The sequence below is a fragment of the Gasterosteus aculeatus genome, chromosome 8, assembly GCF_964276395.1.
Source record: "Gasterosteus aculeatus chromosome 8, fGasAcu3.hap1.1, whole genome shotgun sequence".
NCBI classification, from domain to species: Eukaryota; Metazoa; Chordata; class Actinopteri; order Perciformes; family Gasterosteidae; genus Gasterosteus; species Gasterosteus aculeatus.
In genome coordinates, this window is record NC_135695.1 from 5,494,031 (window position 1) to 5,509,384 (window position 15,354).

Sequence of the window (15,354 nt, forward strand, 5' to 3'; positions counted from 1 at the left end):
TTCTAAATAAAATGTTCATGCAGGAAATCTGAGACTTGGTTTCCTACATGAACATTTTAGTGAAACTTTCATTATCTGTTGCGTCTTTTCTTGCACGTTGACAAATTCCACTTTGAGTAAATGTGCCTCTAAGAAGACCGGAGTCCTGGTGGCGGGCGCCTCCTTTCTCTTGTCGCATCACGGGTGCATTTCCACTGCAGAGGACGTGTGAGCGTAAAGTGAGCCCTCCTTTGGTCACAAGGTAACCCTTCCAACAGTAAAACGCTGGGCTTTAACGGCGCTGCTCGCACCGCAGTGCACAGCGCTCATAATGGAGAGGATCCAGTTACCTGCTACTTCGGCCCCAACACGACGGCCAATAATTGCCTTACCAATATTTGCATGTCCCTCTCTGTTATTGAACACCGCGCTAAGTAACTGAGCACTGAGCACTATTTTGGGGTTGTTTGCGGATTCCACGGTGGGCTGAAACTACACAATTATGAGGCACATTTCACACCATTACGGTGTTTTTACGGTGCTTCGGGTTTCATTGAAAGCCCGGATTGTGGCCGACTGAACACCACGCTCATGTTCCAACACACGGACCTCACGTGGCGATACTTCCCTGTCGGCGTCAGAGAGAGATACTAGGTAGTGGGAAGGAGAAATACCGCTGGTCTCTGGCCAATCAGTCGAATATACCTTCAGATCCTTACAATTATTCAAACTGAATTAAAGCATCACTTGCCCAAGTCTCATCAAAAATTGATAAATGGTTTATGAGATACTAATGAACAAAGGAACAGACAAAACCCATCGGACCTAATCAGTGTAATTACAGAGATGCTGGAACGCAATGGTGAGATGCATCATTTCACAGGTTTTGGCGGAATCGGATGTCGACGGGCCAAGAAAGCAGAAGGATGGAGAAGCCAATGACGGGAAGAATGAAGAGCTGACCGTTGCCTGTATGGATGAAGTTCTAATGGAGAAGCACAGGAAGCGGCCAAGATGGCGAGCATTCATTTTAGATACGGTACTAAGAAACATGAGATATGCGACTAATGTTGTGTGTCATCACGCAGCTAAGTTAGCTTTAGCCGTGTCGTAGGTGTTAGCGGGAAGAACAAGGCCCAAAAAAACACTTATCCTCAGTCACGTCTTCCTCAGAGTCACTCGCACAGAATCTGTGCTTCTTTTAACCTACGTATCCATTTACTCATCTGAGTTTTTCTCACTAACTAACAGCTTTGTTGGTCCACTTGCATGTTCGCAGACCAACGTCCGACAGACAAAAGACCCACACAGTCCTGATCAAGAGAGGAGATGAATCAATCAATCAATCCTTCTGTGCGCATCAATCAACACTAAGACTGATCTTATTTGATACAGAGCATAAAGAAGTGCTTAATATTTGACTGTAAACAATGTCTTCGTATTCAATATGGCTTTTGGTTCTGCCCATGAAGCAGCGAGGCCTGTTACACAGTTAAAGAAAGGTGTTTTGGTCAAAGATGGAAGCCGTTCCCACGTCATAAACCCACTAAACCTCGCACAATAAATCTATCTATCAAAAAGTGTTGACATCTTTTTTGTCATAAAGCATCTGGAAGGTGTTACGTTTATTGTTTTTGACACAGTTGACAAAGGAGAAAACTCGTTTTGCACTCGTTTAAATCCAAACTCCACGGTTTGCACAGCCGTCCATAAAAGATCGCCCAACCACACCGAGATAAATCAAACGCATGCGGCAGAAACAAAGACCTAAACTAATTACAAATAAATAGTAGGTGACTAATCATAAGTAATCCAGTTGTGTTGCATCAGCAGACTCCCCAGTGAGAGCGGGAAGGCGCTGGAGTCGAGGCAAAGTGATTTCCCTCAGGCAGACGTGCCATTTGAGTGTGCTCCATTGTTCTGGGTGAGATCCATTAGTCCTCACTCTGGTTTACCACATCAAAGCAAATTCTCACTTATGGATTATGTGTAAATAGGTTTTTTTTATATATTTATTTATATTATGTCAGTGGGTCTGTAACAGACCTATTTTACTTGTTCGATAAGTTGAAAAAGGAGCCACATGAAGTGTGTGTGAGGGTTTGTGCCTGTGTGTACAGCTTACGTATACGCGTATCTGTGTGTACGCGAGTGTGTGTGTGTGTGTGTGTGTGTGTGTGTGTGTGTGAGGAAACAGCTTAATGGAACCAAGCGGATTTCAGAATGGAAAAGGCCAATGTTAGTGTAGCACGAAATAGTGTTGTTATGATGTGGATTACACTTAAAAGCAAAATCAAACCCAAAATCAACTTAAAGGATAAATCATTTTTTTGAAAAATCTGATACTCAGAGGCTTCTTTGGCCGGAGTCATTTAATAATAAGCGTGTGAAAGTGGTGTGGCTCTCTGGTGATCACCTCCTGAGCATCACTCACAACCGTAACGTGTTTCATAATTCATACTCGAATCATCCATAAGACCTTAAATCAAATCAGCAGCTAAGCTAAATGAGGATGATGCTTTTTTTTTAAAAGCATTTCACAGTCATCTAAGCATTAATGCTGACTACATTTTTATGTTTACATAGCTATTTGCAAAAATGTCGGTTTTAAGTGGTTTGTAGAACCACCAGCCAAAGCTCCATCTAAAAGTCACGTATGAAAGCAGAATTATCGCTTGAAATGATTCCTTTTTTTGTGCAAACCTGACCACATTGCTCCTGTACATTTGCTGCAATATTGAGCTCCTAGTTGCTTCTGTGATCCTGAATTTACTGAACTAAATCTGTTGTTTCTTGGTGCTGGTACCGTTTGCTCAGCCTCTCCATCCTGCACCGCGTAACTGGTGCTGCCTTCTGATCTAAATATAGGTAGTCGCATTAAATCAGTTCCAGCATCAGCCTTTTATCATCTAAAAACTCCTGTTGAAATAAAGCGTCTTGTCTAAACAGGATCTGGAAAAGTTAATCCATGCATTTACCTCCAGTGAGCTGGAAAGCTTTTCGCAAACTGCAAAACGTCCAAAATTGCTTTCTCTGTACGTATGAATGTGAAACACAGTTCTTTTGCTCGGGTCCGTCAGAATTGATCCATTTATTGATTATTTCCTGCTAGTTTAGCTGAATACAGACTGCATCATCGGATACTCAAAATACAACTTTTTTTGTCCACGTGCAAAATGTCTAAGCGCACATTTCACCTTCTATTGGAGTGCATTTTGCACAACAGCATTGTTCCAGCCGAGGCCCCAGACTCCACAGATAAGCGCACCAGCCATTACTGGGTACCTCCTTCAGACCTATTAGGTCTTGCAAGGACTTCAAACACCAATTTGTTCTGCAAATAGCCTTTTCAATTTGTGCCCGCCAAAGACAGACACCCTTCTCCCTCTCTGCAGTAATTGAATCTTCAAAGGGACATTTTCCTCTACGTCTGTCAGGTATTAGAGTGATGAATAGCAAACGGTCATTTGAGCAGAAAGAGAAGATCCATGTTTATCCCAGTTCAGTTAGACGCTCATCGTGCTGGAAATGGAGAGGCAGCGCTGGAGGGTCGATGATTTCCAACGACAAGGCAGAGAGTCACGCAGTGTCGCCGGGCTTTTGCACCAAAGGCAGTTGATGACTTGAACTTGCAGCGTGTGGAGGAGAGCGCCCAGTAACCCCGAGTACACGTTGGCTTGCAATGACTTTAAGGAGGCTTTAAAATCTTCAATATTTTTATTAATTAAATACACCATACTGGAGCAAATGTCTCGGAAAATATCACAAATAAATTTCTCTTTCATTCAGCATTTATATGTTGGTGATGATCTCTACATTGTCGACTATGAGCAAATTTCTTCAGTTTGCCGTGGGTTTGTATTGGGGGGGGGGGGGGGGGGGGGTTTGGAGTGCGGAGGGTCAGATGTACTGTAGCCACGCCTGGACGACGACATTTACATGCATACTGTACATACATGGTAGTTTTACAAATACACCAAGAGTGTTCATGATTTGTTTTTCCACAAAAAAGCCACAGATCTTTTTTTTCCTTTTTTTTTTTTTAAACCCAATAAATTGTTCTATATATACCATCAAAGAAAGAAGAAAAAACACATTCCCCTTCAACACCTAAAATGTATAAAGTGGAAACACTATGTTGTTGGGGAATGAGGATAGAAAAGGAAGAGGAAAAATGAAAAGGTCCCAGGTTTTCCCCCTAAAATGTGTTTAAACAAATATGCAGTGGAAAAGCCTGCATCTCCTCAACATCATTAGTCCTTTTTCTCCCCCGCTCGCTTCAGTCGCAACATCCTCCTGTATTTCATTTCATTTTCTCTTCCTGAAGAGTCCCCTTGAATTAAGATCGGTCTCTTCTTCTTCTTGCTTAAATTCCAAGGTCACCGAGTCCTCAGCGTTCCTGAATCAGGCGCATTAAGTGCAAGTATCCACCCACATTTGGGGAGAGGAGCCGAGTTGGAAAGGCTGAGCGTCGGGTATGAGTCGCAGAAATAAAAGTCACGTAACTGGTCGGGTGGGTAGTGGGTTCCTTCCTGGGAGCACAGCTGAAAGGCCGGGGTGGGGAGGGGGGGGGGCGGTGGGGGAGGGGCTGCTGATCCACGCCGTCTCGAGTGACAATGAGTAAGGGCTAAAATGAAGGCACACATCCTGCTTCCTGCACCCGCCCCTCCTAACACACCTGAAACAAGAGAGAGAGAGAGAGAGAGGAGAAACAGTTAGTCCACCTCCAGGAGTGTGCGCTCACAAAACGCCACCAATGCTTCACCCTGACGGATGCACTCTCCACCAGCTCCAGTGCTTCATTTATTGATCAGCCAGGCTGTGAAACCCATCTGGTGTCCCATTTACTTTGCATTAACTTAAAAGTGCATCCATGAAGCGATTCTCTTTGGTACAATTACAGCGCAGCTCTGACATCACTGCAGGAGCAACCCGGCCCGTTTCTTCTTTATGATTCTTGGAGGCGGTTTACTCTTCCCTTCATCCCTCAAATCACTAGGAGGGCTTCAGTCTATTAGTAATTGCAAACTCCTACTTGGGGGCTAATTAAAGTGACTGACGCTGGGAGGGTCTCGCTCCCCTGGGTCAAAGCAGCTCCGTGTGAGGGAGCTAATTTGTCTGTTCTGAACAAAGCGATTAGGGAGAAGCCAGGAAGAAAGCCTAATAAATGAGCAAAATCGCACATAATCAAAACAAATGTCTGCAGATGACTGCGTGTGAGCGGACTGCTCCATCCTGCTCCATCCTGCTCCTCTCGGCACTCTGGGTGGAGCGGTTGATGATGCAGGAGGTGCATTCACTTGTACCACTAGAAGTCGCCGTCCGAAAATCTGCTGTTTATTTAATAATTCTCTGCTATAATTAAAGCACCGGGCCGATATTCGGATTGCATTTTAGCATCAATAATTCAGCAGTTTTCACCACAATTGATGTTAGCACATAAATAAACAATGCGGCCTCATATTTACCACACCAGCCATGCAAGAGATGTTGCATGGGAGGGGAGTGGGGCCTTAAACAGACATTTAAAATTAAGCTAGATAATGCAACGGCTTTCAATTTAAATGTGAGGAGCTCTAAGAGCCCTAAGAGCTGATTTGTAGAAGTGACAAGCTCTTAAAAGGCCTGTGACGTAGGAGGGGGTGGGAGGGGGGGTTAATGGAGTACTACCTCTCTTCCACTCACAAAACCACTCAAGGTGAAATGCATGCTCCCAACAATATAATTCCTCTTTCAGTCAGACCCCCCCCCCCTCCCTATCTCTCAGTGTGCTGTGTGTGCAGGACAAGGTATCAATAAAGCTCCTTGTTGTGAGGCAGAAATGATCATATCTCCTGCGGGCAGAATGAAGCCGTCCCGAGGAGTGGAGTTATCCGTTGTATACGATTAGGCCTTCTGTTTTGCTTTCACTGGAGGCCTGCTGATCGAATCAGGGAAGCCATGATGACAGCGTCCATGATCTAGCGGCTAGCTCGCTGTCTGTGCTGCGCCTCGGGTGCATGTGCGCTTTGGTCTTTGGAGTGATGACTTCGCCCAGGTGATCCCAGTCGTGTTGATACAGCACTCAAGCGCTGTTTTTAAAACGGCGGCACGCGTCATTTTTCTTCCCTGCACAGTTGCGTTTGACAGCAAATACATTCAGGAGGAGTCAAACGTGCGTCTGCTCGTAACGAAACGAGGTCGTGGACAGCGGTACACAGAAATAACGGTCACGTTTTGTGCAGACTGTTGGTACAGATTTTCTTCGTGTCCTCCAACAAGAATGATGGAAAAATCCATCAGCTGTCTGAAACTGATATTCATCATCTGCTGTGTGAGATTCGGTGCCTGAACGTAAACGGAGGGGAAAATGTTGCCGTGGAAATTACAGATGTTTCTTCATCTTGCCGCTAATGACTCCTGCTGACTGAGGAAAAGCTCTTCAGACCCCCCCCCCGCGTTGTGTCACCGGTGCATAGCGCGGCCTTACCTTCTGGTCGGGCAGCAGCGGGTTCGTCTGCAGTGAACTCAAATGGCCGTTGATGAGCGCTGTGGGTCTGTCGTGTTCACAGAACAGGCTGCCGTTGATGTAGTGGAACCGATCCCCGGGGACCAGCCGGTTCCGGCAGGTGGAACATGTGAAACACTGCGGAGGGGGGGGGGGGGGGAACAGTTCACAACCAGGACCAAGGAACTCTCACGCTTTAGACTTCATGCAATGAAATGAGTTTTTGAACTCTCAGTAACTTTTGTAGCAAACAAAGCGTTTCAACATTTACCGACCATAGAAGAGATCGTTATCCAAACACACTCGACTGTTACTGTTGATCAGCGTGTGCAGGGAGGAGGTTTACCTTGAGGTGGTACACGTTGCCCTGTGCCCTCATCACCAGCTCACTGGCTGGGATGGACTGACCACAGGCGCTGCACGCTCCGCTGTTTCCGAATAACCTGAGAGAAATGAAGAAGAGGAGGGAGGGAGAAGAGCGTTACTAAAAAGGAACCCTTGTAGGTGGTCGGTTAGCCCGAAGATCGCCGTTCCTCAGCGCCATTTACAACTCAAAAAAAGGGGTAAAATCATCATCTCCCTCCAGCGCTCTGCTCTCCGCCAGCATCTAGCGCTGAAATGGCAGATTACTTTTGGTGCACGTTTTTTTTTTTGCGACCCAATAATAACCTGGAACATAAGCAATCAGGACCTAAGAGGATTTGATTGTACATCCAGGCGGAGACGTAGTGCTTTTGCCATTAGAACTCCTGTGAATGCTCCGTCAGTGGCGTGTTTCCATTAGGAGCCAGTAGCTCCTCGCGTTGATATATAATGTGCATGGGTTAACCTTTTCAATCATGGTGTCAACACTTTAGATTTGCTTCTGCTCATCTCTTTCGTCCCTAACCTTCTCTCCCTCGCTCTCCTCCCCTCAGCCTCTTGATAATGAAATGCTTGCTGCAGCTTCCCTTCTATCTTCCTTCCGAGTCCACAATTTAGATTACTTCATCTCGGTGAGCAGCAAACTGAATGAAATTTCGATTTGAGCAGAAAGTAATTTACTGGGATCTGGACCCATTTGTCATCATATCTCACCGGGTGTTTGCTCTATCACTGCACTTTTCCTAAGCAATCAAATAAGACCACGGCATCTGACATGCTCCGCGGAGGAGGGGGAGCGAGGGATGAAGAAAAAATGGGGGGGGAGGAGGCGTTGTGGTTAACATTGGTGTGTGCTTCAGAAAAACCTGTGTGATGGGCGGGGGGGGAGGGGGAAGTGCTGGATGAACGACATTTTTTTTTCTGTTCTGACGTTCTTGAGAATATTACAATAAGTATTTAACACATTTTTGCAGAGACTGAGCGAAGGAATAAAATGCCCCCACCGATCCTGCCGGAAGCCAAGCAGTTGTTGGATATATTGACGAACAAACAAGCCAGAGCTCTCTCGCAAAGTGACACAGAAATGGCTTCCAATAAGACGGCCTCGGCAGAAGCAAATTTTGTCTTGGCATCGGTTGGAAAGGCTCCATCAAACCTCAATTTCAGAAACTAATTAACTGGAGACGGTCGTCACGACGCTGCCAATTCTCTGCTTTCAGTGGGACAAACACGGTGGAGGAAAACGCGCGTGTCGGCCTCGCTCTAAGACTCCTGTGCCCAAGCAATCTGTGCAAAGGCTAAAAGAAGAACGCACTCATCAAAGCCGGCTAAAAGTCAAATTTTGCTCAAATTAAAAATGTGCTCTTTGTGCGCTCGTTGAACTCATTCCCAGAGGAGTTTGCGCCGCGTGAATGCTTTCTGAGGGGCGTCGAAGCACGCGCGACGCTTTCAACGCAGCCTTTTATGTTTCCCCACAGTGCGCAACTCGCAGCAGGTTAATGATTTCATCGGGCAGAGCTCTCGATAGCGTTTGATTTAAGGAGCCGAAGCCTTTAGGTGCTAAATTAAGCTGCTATATGGGTTTGAACTTGGGCTGTAATGGCCTCCACTGCCAGTGACCTACAGCGCTGAGGTGAAGAACACCCCCCCAGGTCAGTATAATTAAGGCCCTGGGACTCTTTAATAGCAGTGACACCTGGTTTCAGCTTTTTCTTTCCCATGGACCCCCGAAAAACCACTGAGAGGCTCTCTTTGCTTTTGGAGGACGGCTCCGCTACGACCAACGCCTTTGATTGAATTAGATAACACAAAAGAAACACATTGGGAGCTGTCTGTTGTCTACATAGGCAGCAACTATTGGATTTCATTTCAGCACTGACTGCCAGATGAAATGCAGCATGGCTCGCTGCTGCGCTGTCTGGTAAACGCAGACCTCATTCACCGAGGCCTTTGAGTAGGGTAAAATTACCCCACAACAATGATTTCTGCAACACAGTCCATTAAAAATGCCTCTCTACATCAGCAGCCAAAGCACCTTAAAAGCACTAGGCCATATTGATACTGAAGCGCGGCTTTGCATAATGGCAAGAGCTGCATTAGAGAAAGGGGGGGGCGGGGGGGGTGAGGAGATTGCTGGGATGAGGGAGGGCGCGTGTGAGCCCTGTTGTGCATGTGTTTCAGGAACAGGAGGGTGGGGAGAGGTGTAGGGGAGGGTGGGGGTGGTGGTGTGGGGGATCAGCCAAATTACACTTGGTTAATTCAGAGTAACAGATCTGGCCCCAAGTGAATTGAAGGCCTTGAATTAATTCTGTTATGACAAATCAAGATAAACGTTTCCCCTGAATTGCATGCGATTTAATTAATTTCTGAGAGCTTTTTTTTTTTCTTCCCCTTTTCTTCCCCGGCTTAATAGTTCACATTCTCTTGTGCTGTCATAGTGCTTGAGTGGGCAGACTTCAAAGTGATATTAAATAACCAACTATTAGATTTACCTCACACGTTCCATTGGAAAAGTGCCATTTAATTACCTAGGCTTATTTAATTAAGGGGACAGCGTTCTCACCGAATCCAGCAGCCGCAAGTAAATTAATTCTGCCTCTACTAGCAGCCCACAGACATAATATCTGCTCCAGCTTAAAACAACATTGTTTACCAGCCGCAAACCTAACTTTGGCTTAAAAGTTAGACACTGGAGCTTTTGGTGGCCGCGCTGCATGAAGAACAGGGACGGTGTGTGTGTGTGTGTGTGAGAGAGAATATTCCCACGTGATTGATGGGCGATGGGTATCAACCCAGACCAGGCAGTACATCCCATTATAGCTGTGATGTGATGCGTTTCCACTCCTGATCAATCAGATGAGCCTCCTCCTATCGGCTGTATTAATCTCAGTTTGGAGCTTAACATGTGTGTCGTGCAGCCGGTCCGTCACAGAAAGGAGTCTGGCCCTTTAAGACGGGGGGGTTGTGGGGGCGTGCAGCTCAAATGGCCTTCTCAATAATCCCACTTCTCTATCTGTCTTTCTCTCGTGCTCTCTCTCTCTCAAAAGCCAATTTGGTTAATTAAATGTTTTGTTTGCAGTGTGGCTCTCATTCATTTCGGACACGTCACCGGGAGCGGATACAAGCCAGGGACCAGATCTCATTAGATAAAACCCATCAGGACTAAAGGAAATGGAGGGGGACCATAATTAAAGCATTTAATTGTGCAGCCTCACTGTCAGATGTTTCTGTCTCCCCCCACGCGCCCGCCTTTATCTCTACAGAGATCTCGCGGTTCCATAATATGCGTTTTTGCTCTTCCACCAAGCGCGCTCTCATTTCAAGTGGAAAGGTGGATCCACATCGCCCCCCCCATTCCCCCTTCCAATTTTAATTACGTTATAGTCCCATTATAAATGAAGTACCCCATTGACTTCCTCATCCTCTTTACGAGGCGGGTGTGAAAGCACACAGGCACACTTTAGATTTAGAATTATCCGCACAGATCTAATAGCAGTGTTGCATGTCGACTAAAAGTGCCCATTCTCTCCGTAAGATAATGAATGCAAAACAAAGTAACTGTGCATCTGGTACATGGATTTGAAAGTATGTGAACTTTCGGTAAACTGCGCCCTGTGCCGTGACACCAGACTGCTCTGCATTACCTGAAGGAGAGGGTCACCAATAAGCGCTGCTTGGGTGTCTGGCACACCTACTAGAATATTTAAAAAGGCTCTTTGCTAATTAAAAAAGAAAAGAAAAAAGGGCTTTTCTGTTAAATAAAACAAAAATATAGAGATGTGAATAAAAGAAAACGCACTCTGTGCTCAACACAAACACATATTGCACACGTCTGGCAGAACAATGTAACAAGACTACATTTTTTGCCCTTCAGTTGACCACGAACATCAAAGCCGGACGGACTTTTTGCTCCGTGCTCTCGTCAGCGTGCCAGCGACCTCGTTCGGGGGGGGGGGGGGGGGGGGGGGGCGACCAGGAAGACTTCAACCGGGACACTTTAATGAACACCGATGATGTCAGTACAACTCAGGGCACATGTGCTGCAGCAATACACCCAACCGTGTTCATCATTGCATGACTAGCCCTATTTTTGTCTGTCTTGATCTGATAATGTTTAATATACTCCAGCAGGATGTGTGAGAAACACAAATTTGCTGAAAGAAATACGACAAGAACATGAAAGATCTGAGCAGCGACGTCAACACGAGGTGTGTCTTTTCTTACCTGATATAGTCGTTTCTGCAGAGGATCATGCCGCTTTTCGTGTAGCACGACGTGCCGATTTCTCCCAGCTGGGCCTGGCAGCAGGAGCACTTGAGGCACCGGCTGTGCCAGTAGCTGTCCATGGTGTAGAGGAGGAAGCGGTCTGCGATTTTGCCCCCGCACCCTGCACACCGCTTCCAGGACAGAGAACCTGTGCCCACCGGCGGTGGCTGGCTGCTGCCTCCGGGATTCACCATTGTCCCTGAAAACACACGCGCAACAGATGATGTCAGCGGCACATACCACAGCAGAAAGTTGCCGTTCCGCCGGGGGGGGGGGCGAAGCATCGTTTTTGCCTGGGAGCTTGTGACGGGTCAGGTCTCTGGACCACGAGGTAATAGGATCGGCTTATCGATTATCAAATTAAACTATTCCCGCACCTTTAATATGTCGCTCCACCGGCGTGATATTTGAGCGGCTCTAAAAACCCACAACGGCTGATCCCATAAACAGGTTCTGGTTCCTGTTCTGCTGCGAAGCGAGTCGCTCAGAGAGCTAATCTGCGTCTCATCGTCCCCGTGCTGCTGCTGCTCTGGTTGATGAATGCCTGCTAACTGTTAACCCCGGGGCCAAAGACAGGAACAATTACACAGCGTGGGCTTTTGTTGAGCCGCCCTGAGAAATTCTAAATGGCACACAACTCGGCCGCACAACGCCTCGCTCTGTGGCAGCGTGAAGGGTGGCGGTCACGGGCTGAGACACAAAAGGGTACTTGTGTGAATTGCCTCCTAACTGACGTGCCACGACGCTCGGCTCTCTGGCTCTGTGTTTACCAACAACCTGATGCCTGCGGGGGGGCCCCCCACCCACCCACAACCCCACCCACCCGATCGATGGACTTGCAACCAAAAAGAAGACACAGAGCTGGTCTCACTGGGAGCCACGGGACGGATCCCCCCCCCCACAGGCCTCCTGTGGTGACGCCAAAGTGTCCCGATCGAATGCAAGTGCACAATTAATGTGGCTCCTTCTCAAACGTAATCCTCCCCGATGTGGCCGCGTAGACTACAAGCCTGGATAAAGACAAATCTTTGTTGAAAGGCAGGTAGGCTAATTATAGTTGGGGAGGGGGTGGGGGAGTAAGGGGGGGGGGGGGGGGGGTGCACACAGAAAAGCATTCAGTAAGCCCATTAGTGATGGCTCTCAGGGACAAACCACAGCGAACCTCAGTGCTGATTAAATCTAAAAAGGGAGATGAATCCAAAAAGCCGACCTGAAAGTGACTCCCTGCATAAACAACACGGACCATCGTCAAGTTTCATTCAGAGAGTTTCCTTTTTTTTTCTTTTCTCCCCGCTGAGAGATGCAAGGGGACAGGAGGGGGGGAAAAGGACGGGGGGGGGGGCTTTAACTTAAATGGGCCAACTCAAGCAATTACACGGGCAGGCGGTGTGGACGCAGAGAGCGAGTGGTGGAAATAGAAAGAGCGAGAAAACATAGAAGCCATGTGCGAAGGAGCCCCAGCGGCCGCTGCAGAATGAAGTAAATGTGGCGCTGGTGGTTTTTTTTTCTTTTTCTTTTCAGGGCAAGGAGGTAAGGAGGCAAGGAGGCAAGGAGGCACGGGTGTAAGGAGATAACGCCGCAGGAATAACACAGGCTATCAGATATCACCGCTAGCATTCTGAGGAGCAACACAAGAGGCGAGGCTACTTTCGCGGTGCGAAGTAGCGCTGATAATAAAAGCCACGCTTACCTCGCTTGTCTCTTTTAAGAGTAATGGCTGTAAAGTTGATGACTTGCAGCGTAGCAGCGTAAACAGGTAGGCTGCGATAGTCCCACCCCCCCCACCCCAACAAAAAAGAAAGAATAAAATACAAAAAATAAAAAAAAGAGCTCGAGCCTGGACGTCCACGCAGATGGAGTTATCAGATAGTATTTCCACTGGTCGGCCGCCGGGCTGCTGCCGCTTTGCTGCTCTTCTTTTCGTCGGAACAAAAGGAGTCCATCGCCAGACAGTGATTACAGGTCTGCGCGTCCGAGCGGAGGAAGCCGGGAGGAGGAGGAGGAGGAGGAGGAGGAGGGGGTTGAAAATACGCGCGGGCGATACCTGCGCGCGTGCTCCGGTGTGCTGCGTTGGGGTCCCGCGAGCTGCTCGGTCGGTCTGCGTGCGTCGCTGACGGGAACCGACCAGTAAAAACACCTTTCGGCCACGTGACGAAGGCGCCGCCGCAGCCAATCGGAGCGCGGTCCATTTAACTGAGACAACAAATGCGGGCCAATGGGAGCGCGCTCGAGGTTGACTCGCGGACGCGCGGAGGAGGATGGAGCGGGGAGGCGCGAGCGGCCGGAGAGGCGCGTTGACGAGCGTGCACACTTTAAAACCCCGACGCGGGCAGCGGGGAACGCCCGCATAATAGCGCGTTTAGTTATTTGCTGCAATAAATTGCGTGATTTATGTTCTTTCGTCACACTGTAGACAAAGGGAATGAATGAACGGCCGCGATGGCTGAACGTTATCCTCATGAAGACGGATGGATCTCCGTCTCCGTCGGTGTGTCGTACAAGGGCAGACGGGGCATTTTTTCAACAAAAAAAGGAACCGCATTCATCTCACGTCTCAGTTTAATTAGTTGACATTCAATAACTACTTAGTTTACAGAGGGTGACTCCAACCTCTGGGAAATATCCAGGCCTAATAGCTGCGTAGTGGCGCCATCGTCTGTCACTGCAAGTAATTGCAGGGCCTGCTGTCGTGTCCAGACTCATTAAGCCCCGGGTCATCGGTTTCAACACCTATTAAGGCTAATCCGCCAGACCTCGATTTGGCTGAGATCCTCGGATTCATGGAGACCTCCGGTTTTGAGTTTCCACCATCACGTGAGACTTCAAAGGCAAGATGAACTGGAAGCGATTGCAACACCTCCTAATACAAATAATGTGGTGCTGACATGCCGCTGAACGTGGTGTTGAAAGAGAAAGGAGATCCTCCTCTTTCAGCTTAAAGCCGGGACTCACGTGAAAAACAAGTGACGTCTTTGAAATAAATTATGAAAAAAGGAGATGGAGAAAAGTTGCCTCCGAGAAAAGTTGTTTGGGATTCACAGGGTTGACTGATTTTACATGACAAAACCGCTCCATTATAAGATGCCCCGGGCTTCATTAGAAAGACATCAGATTTATAAAGATGATCTCTTTCTTGACTTTAATTGTTTAATTATTCCTGCAGCTCCGAAGAGATTGTGCAGCATCAAGCTGATTTCCCTTTGGCAAAGCCGACGCTACTCCACCTTGGTTTGAGCCACATTCTCCTGACATCCTCATCAAGCCTCTCACTCACCAGAACAAAAAAACACCGAAGACGGCAAAGAATATCTTTTCCACCAAGGAATGATTAATTGATATAAATGATTAAAACAGAGGGAAATTATAAAACGAATTTCAAAAGGGGGCCTCCCAGGAAAAGCTTTGTTTGTTGCAGCCCATTTTAATGAGCTTTTTTTTTTACAACAGGGTAAGAGAAATTACTGTGTGTTCTTCTTATCGAGCTCTTTTGCAAAATAATTATGGCTAGCTGAAGTGAGGAGTAGGTGGAGGGGTCAGGGAGCTGCGTGAGTTGGGGAGAGGATTTAGGCAAGGGGAGAAAATAGGGGGGGGGGGGGGGGGTCCCTTGGAAATTCATCATCTAATTTCTTCACTGAGATCTTTCAGTCCTGTGGCAGTCTCCAAGCATTATGAAGCACGCTAGATGAAAGAAGACAACACAGAGGCACACAACAATATGCGGCAACACTATTTCAATGTTTAAACGGGGACAAGAGAGCGTCGGACGTGGCTCGCCGTGTTGATACTCCCCACAGGGGTGATCTCACCCAGATGAAAAGGAGACCACGTAATGAAGCGGCTTGCCCTGTGGGAAAAAGCCAGAGAGTCACATTCAACACGGTGGTTAATTTCAGATTGGGTTCCACTCTATACACAATATATATATATATATTCTATTAACGTGGCACTGAGAGCCCGCTTTCAATCCGCGAGTTTACACACCACAGACAATCTTCTAACTAAACAACACGCAGGTCACTTTCTCTCCCACTCACCATGAGATCACATTGCATTGTTTACCACAGCAAAATGTGGCCTTTTTCCTCCTGTTTGTGAATTAGCATCCCACTTGCTTTACCGGATGTGTGAGTGTGTGTGAGTGTGTGTGTGTGCGTGCCGTCTTTTAGAGAAGGATATTCCGTTAGCTGAGCAGACTGATGAGGGAAGATTGGAGTTCAGATTATCTACAGATACAGAGGACCCCCAACATGACTGAACGG

General features: G+C 47.4%; 1 protein-coding gene across 2 annotated transcripts; it reads right to left on the reverse strand.

Annotated features, from left to right (window-relative positions):
* Nucleotides 1-3,677: 3,677 nt before the first annotated feature.
* Nucleotides 3,678-15,127, reverse strand: lmo4b (LIM domain only 4b). Of its 2 annotated transcripts, XM_040184881.2 has the most exons (5): nucleotides 12,786-15,127; nucleotides 11,054-11,294; nucleotides 6,813-6,909; nucleotides 6,449-6,604; nucleotides 3,678-4,657 (listed from the first exon to the last, which is right to left on the reverse strand). In XM_040184881.2, exons 2-5 carry the CDS (start codon nucleotides 11,287-11,289, stop codon nucleotides 4,649-4,651), a joined length of 498 nt encoding a protein of 165 aa, XP_040040815.1. In that variant the 5' UTR covers nucleotides 11,290-11,294; nucleotides 12,786-15,127; the 3' UTR covers nucleotides 3,678-4,648. The 2 variants fall into 2 exon arrangements, with proteins under 2 accessions (XP_040040815.1, XP_077963796.1); XM_078107670.1 differs by lacking the exon at nucleotides 12,786-15,127 and having other exon boundaries at nucleotides 11,054-11,295.
* Nucleotides 15,128-15,354: the final 227 nt, after the last annotated feature.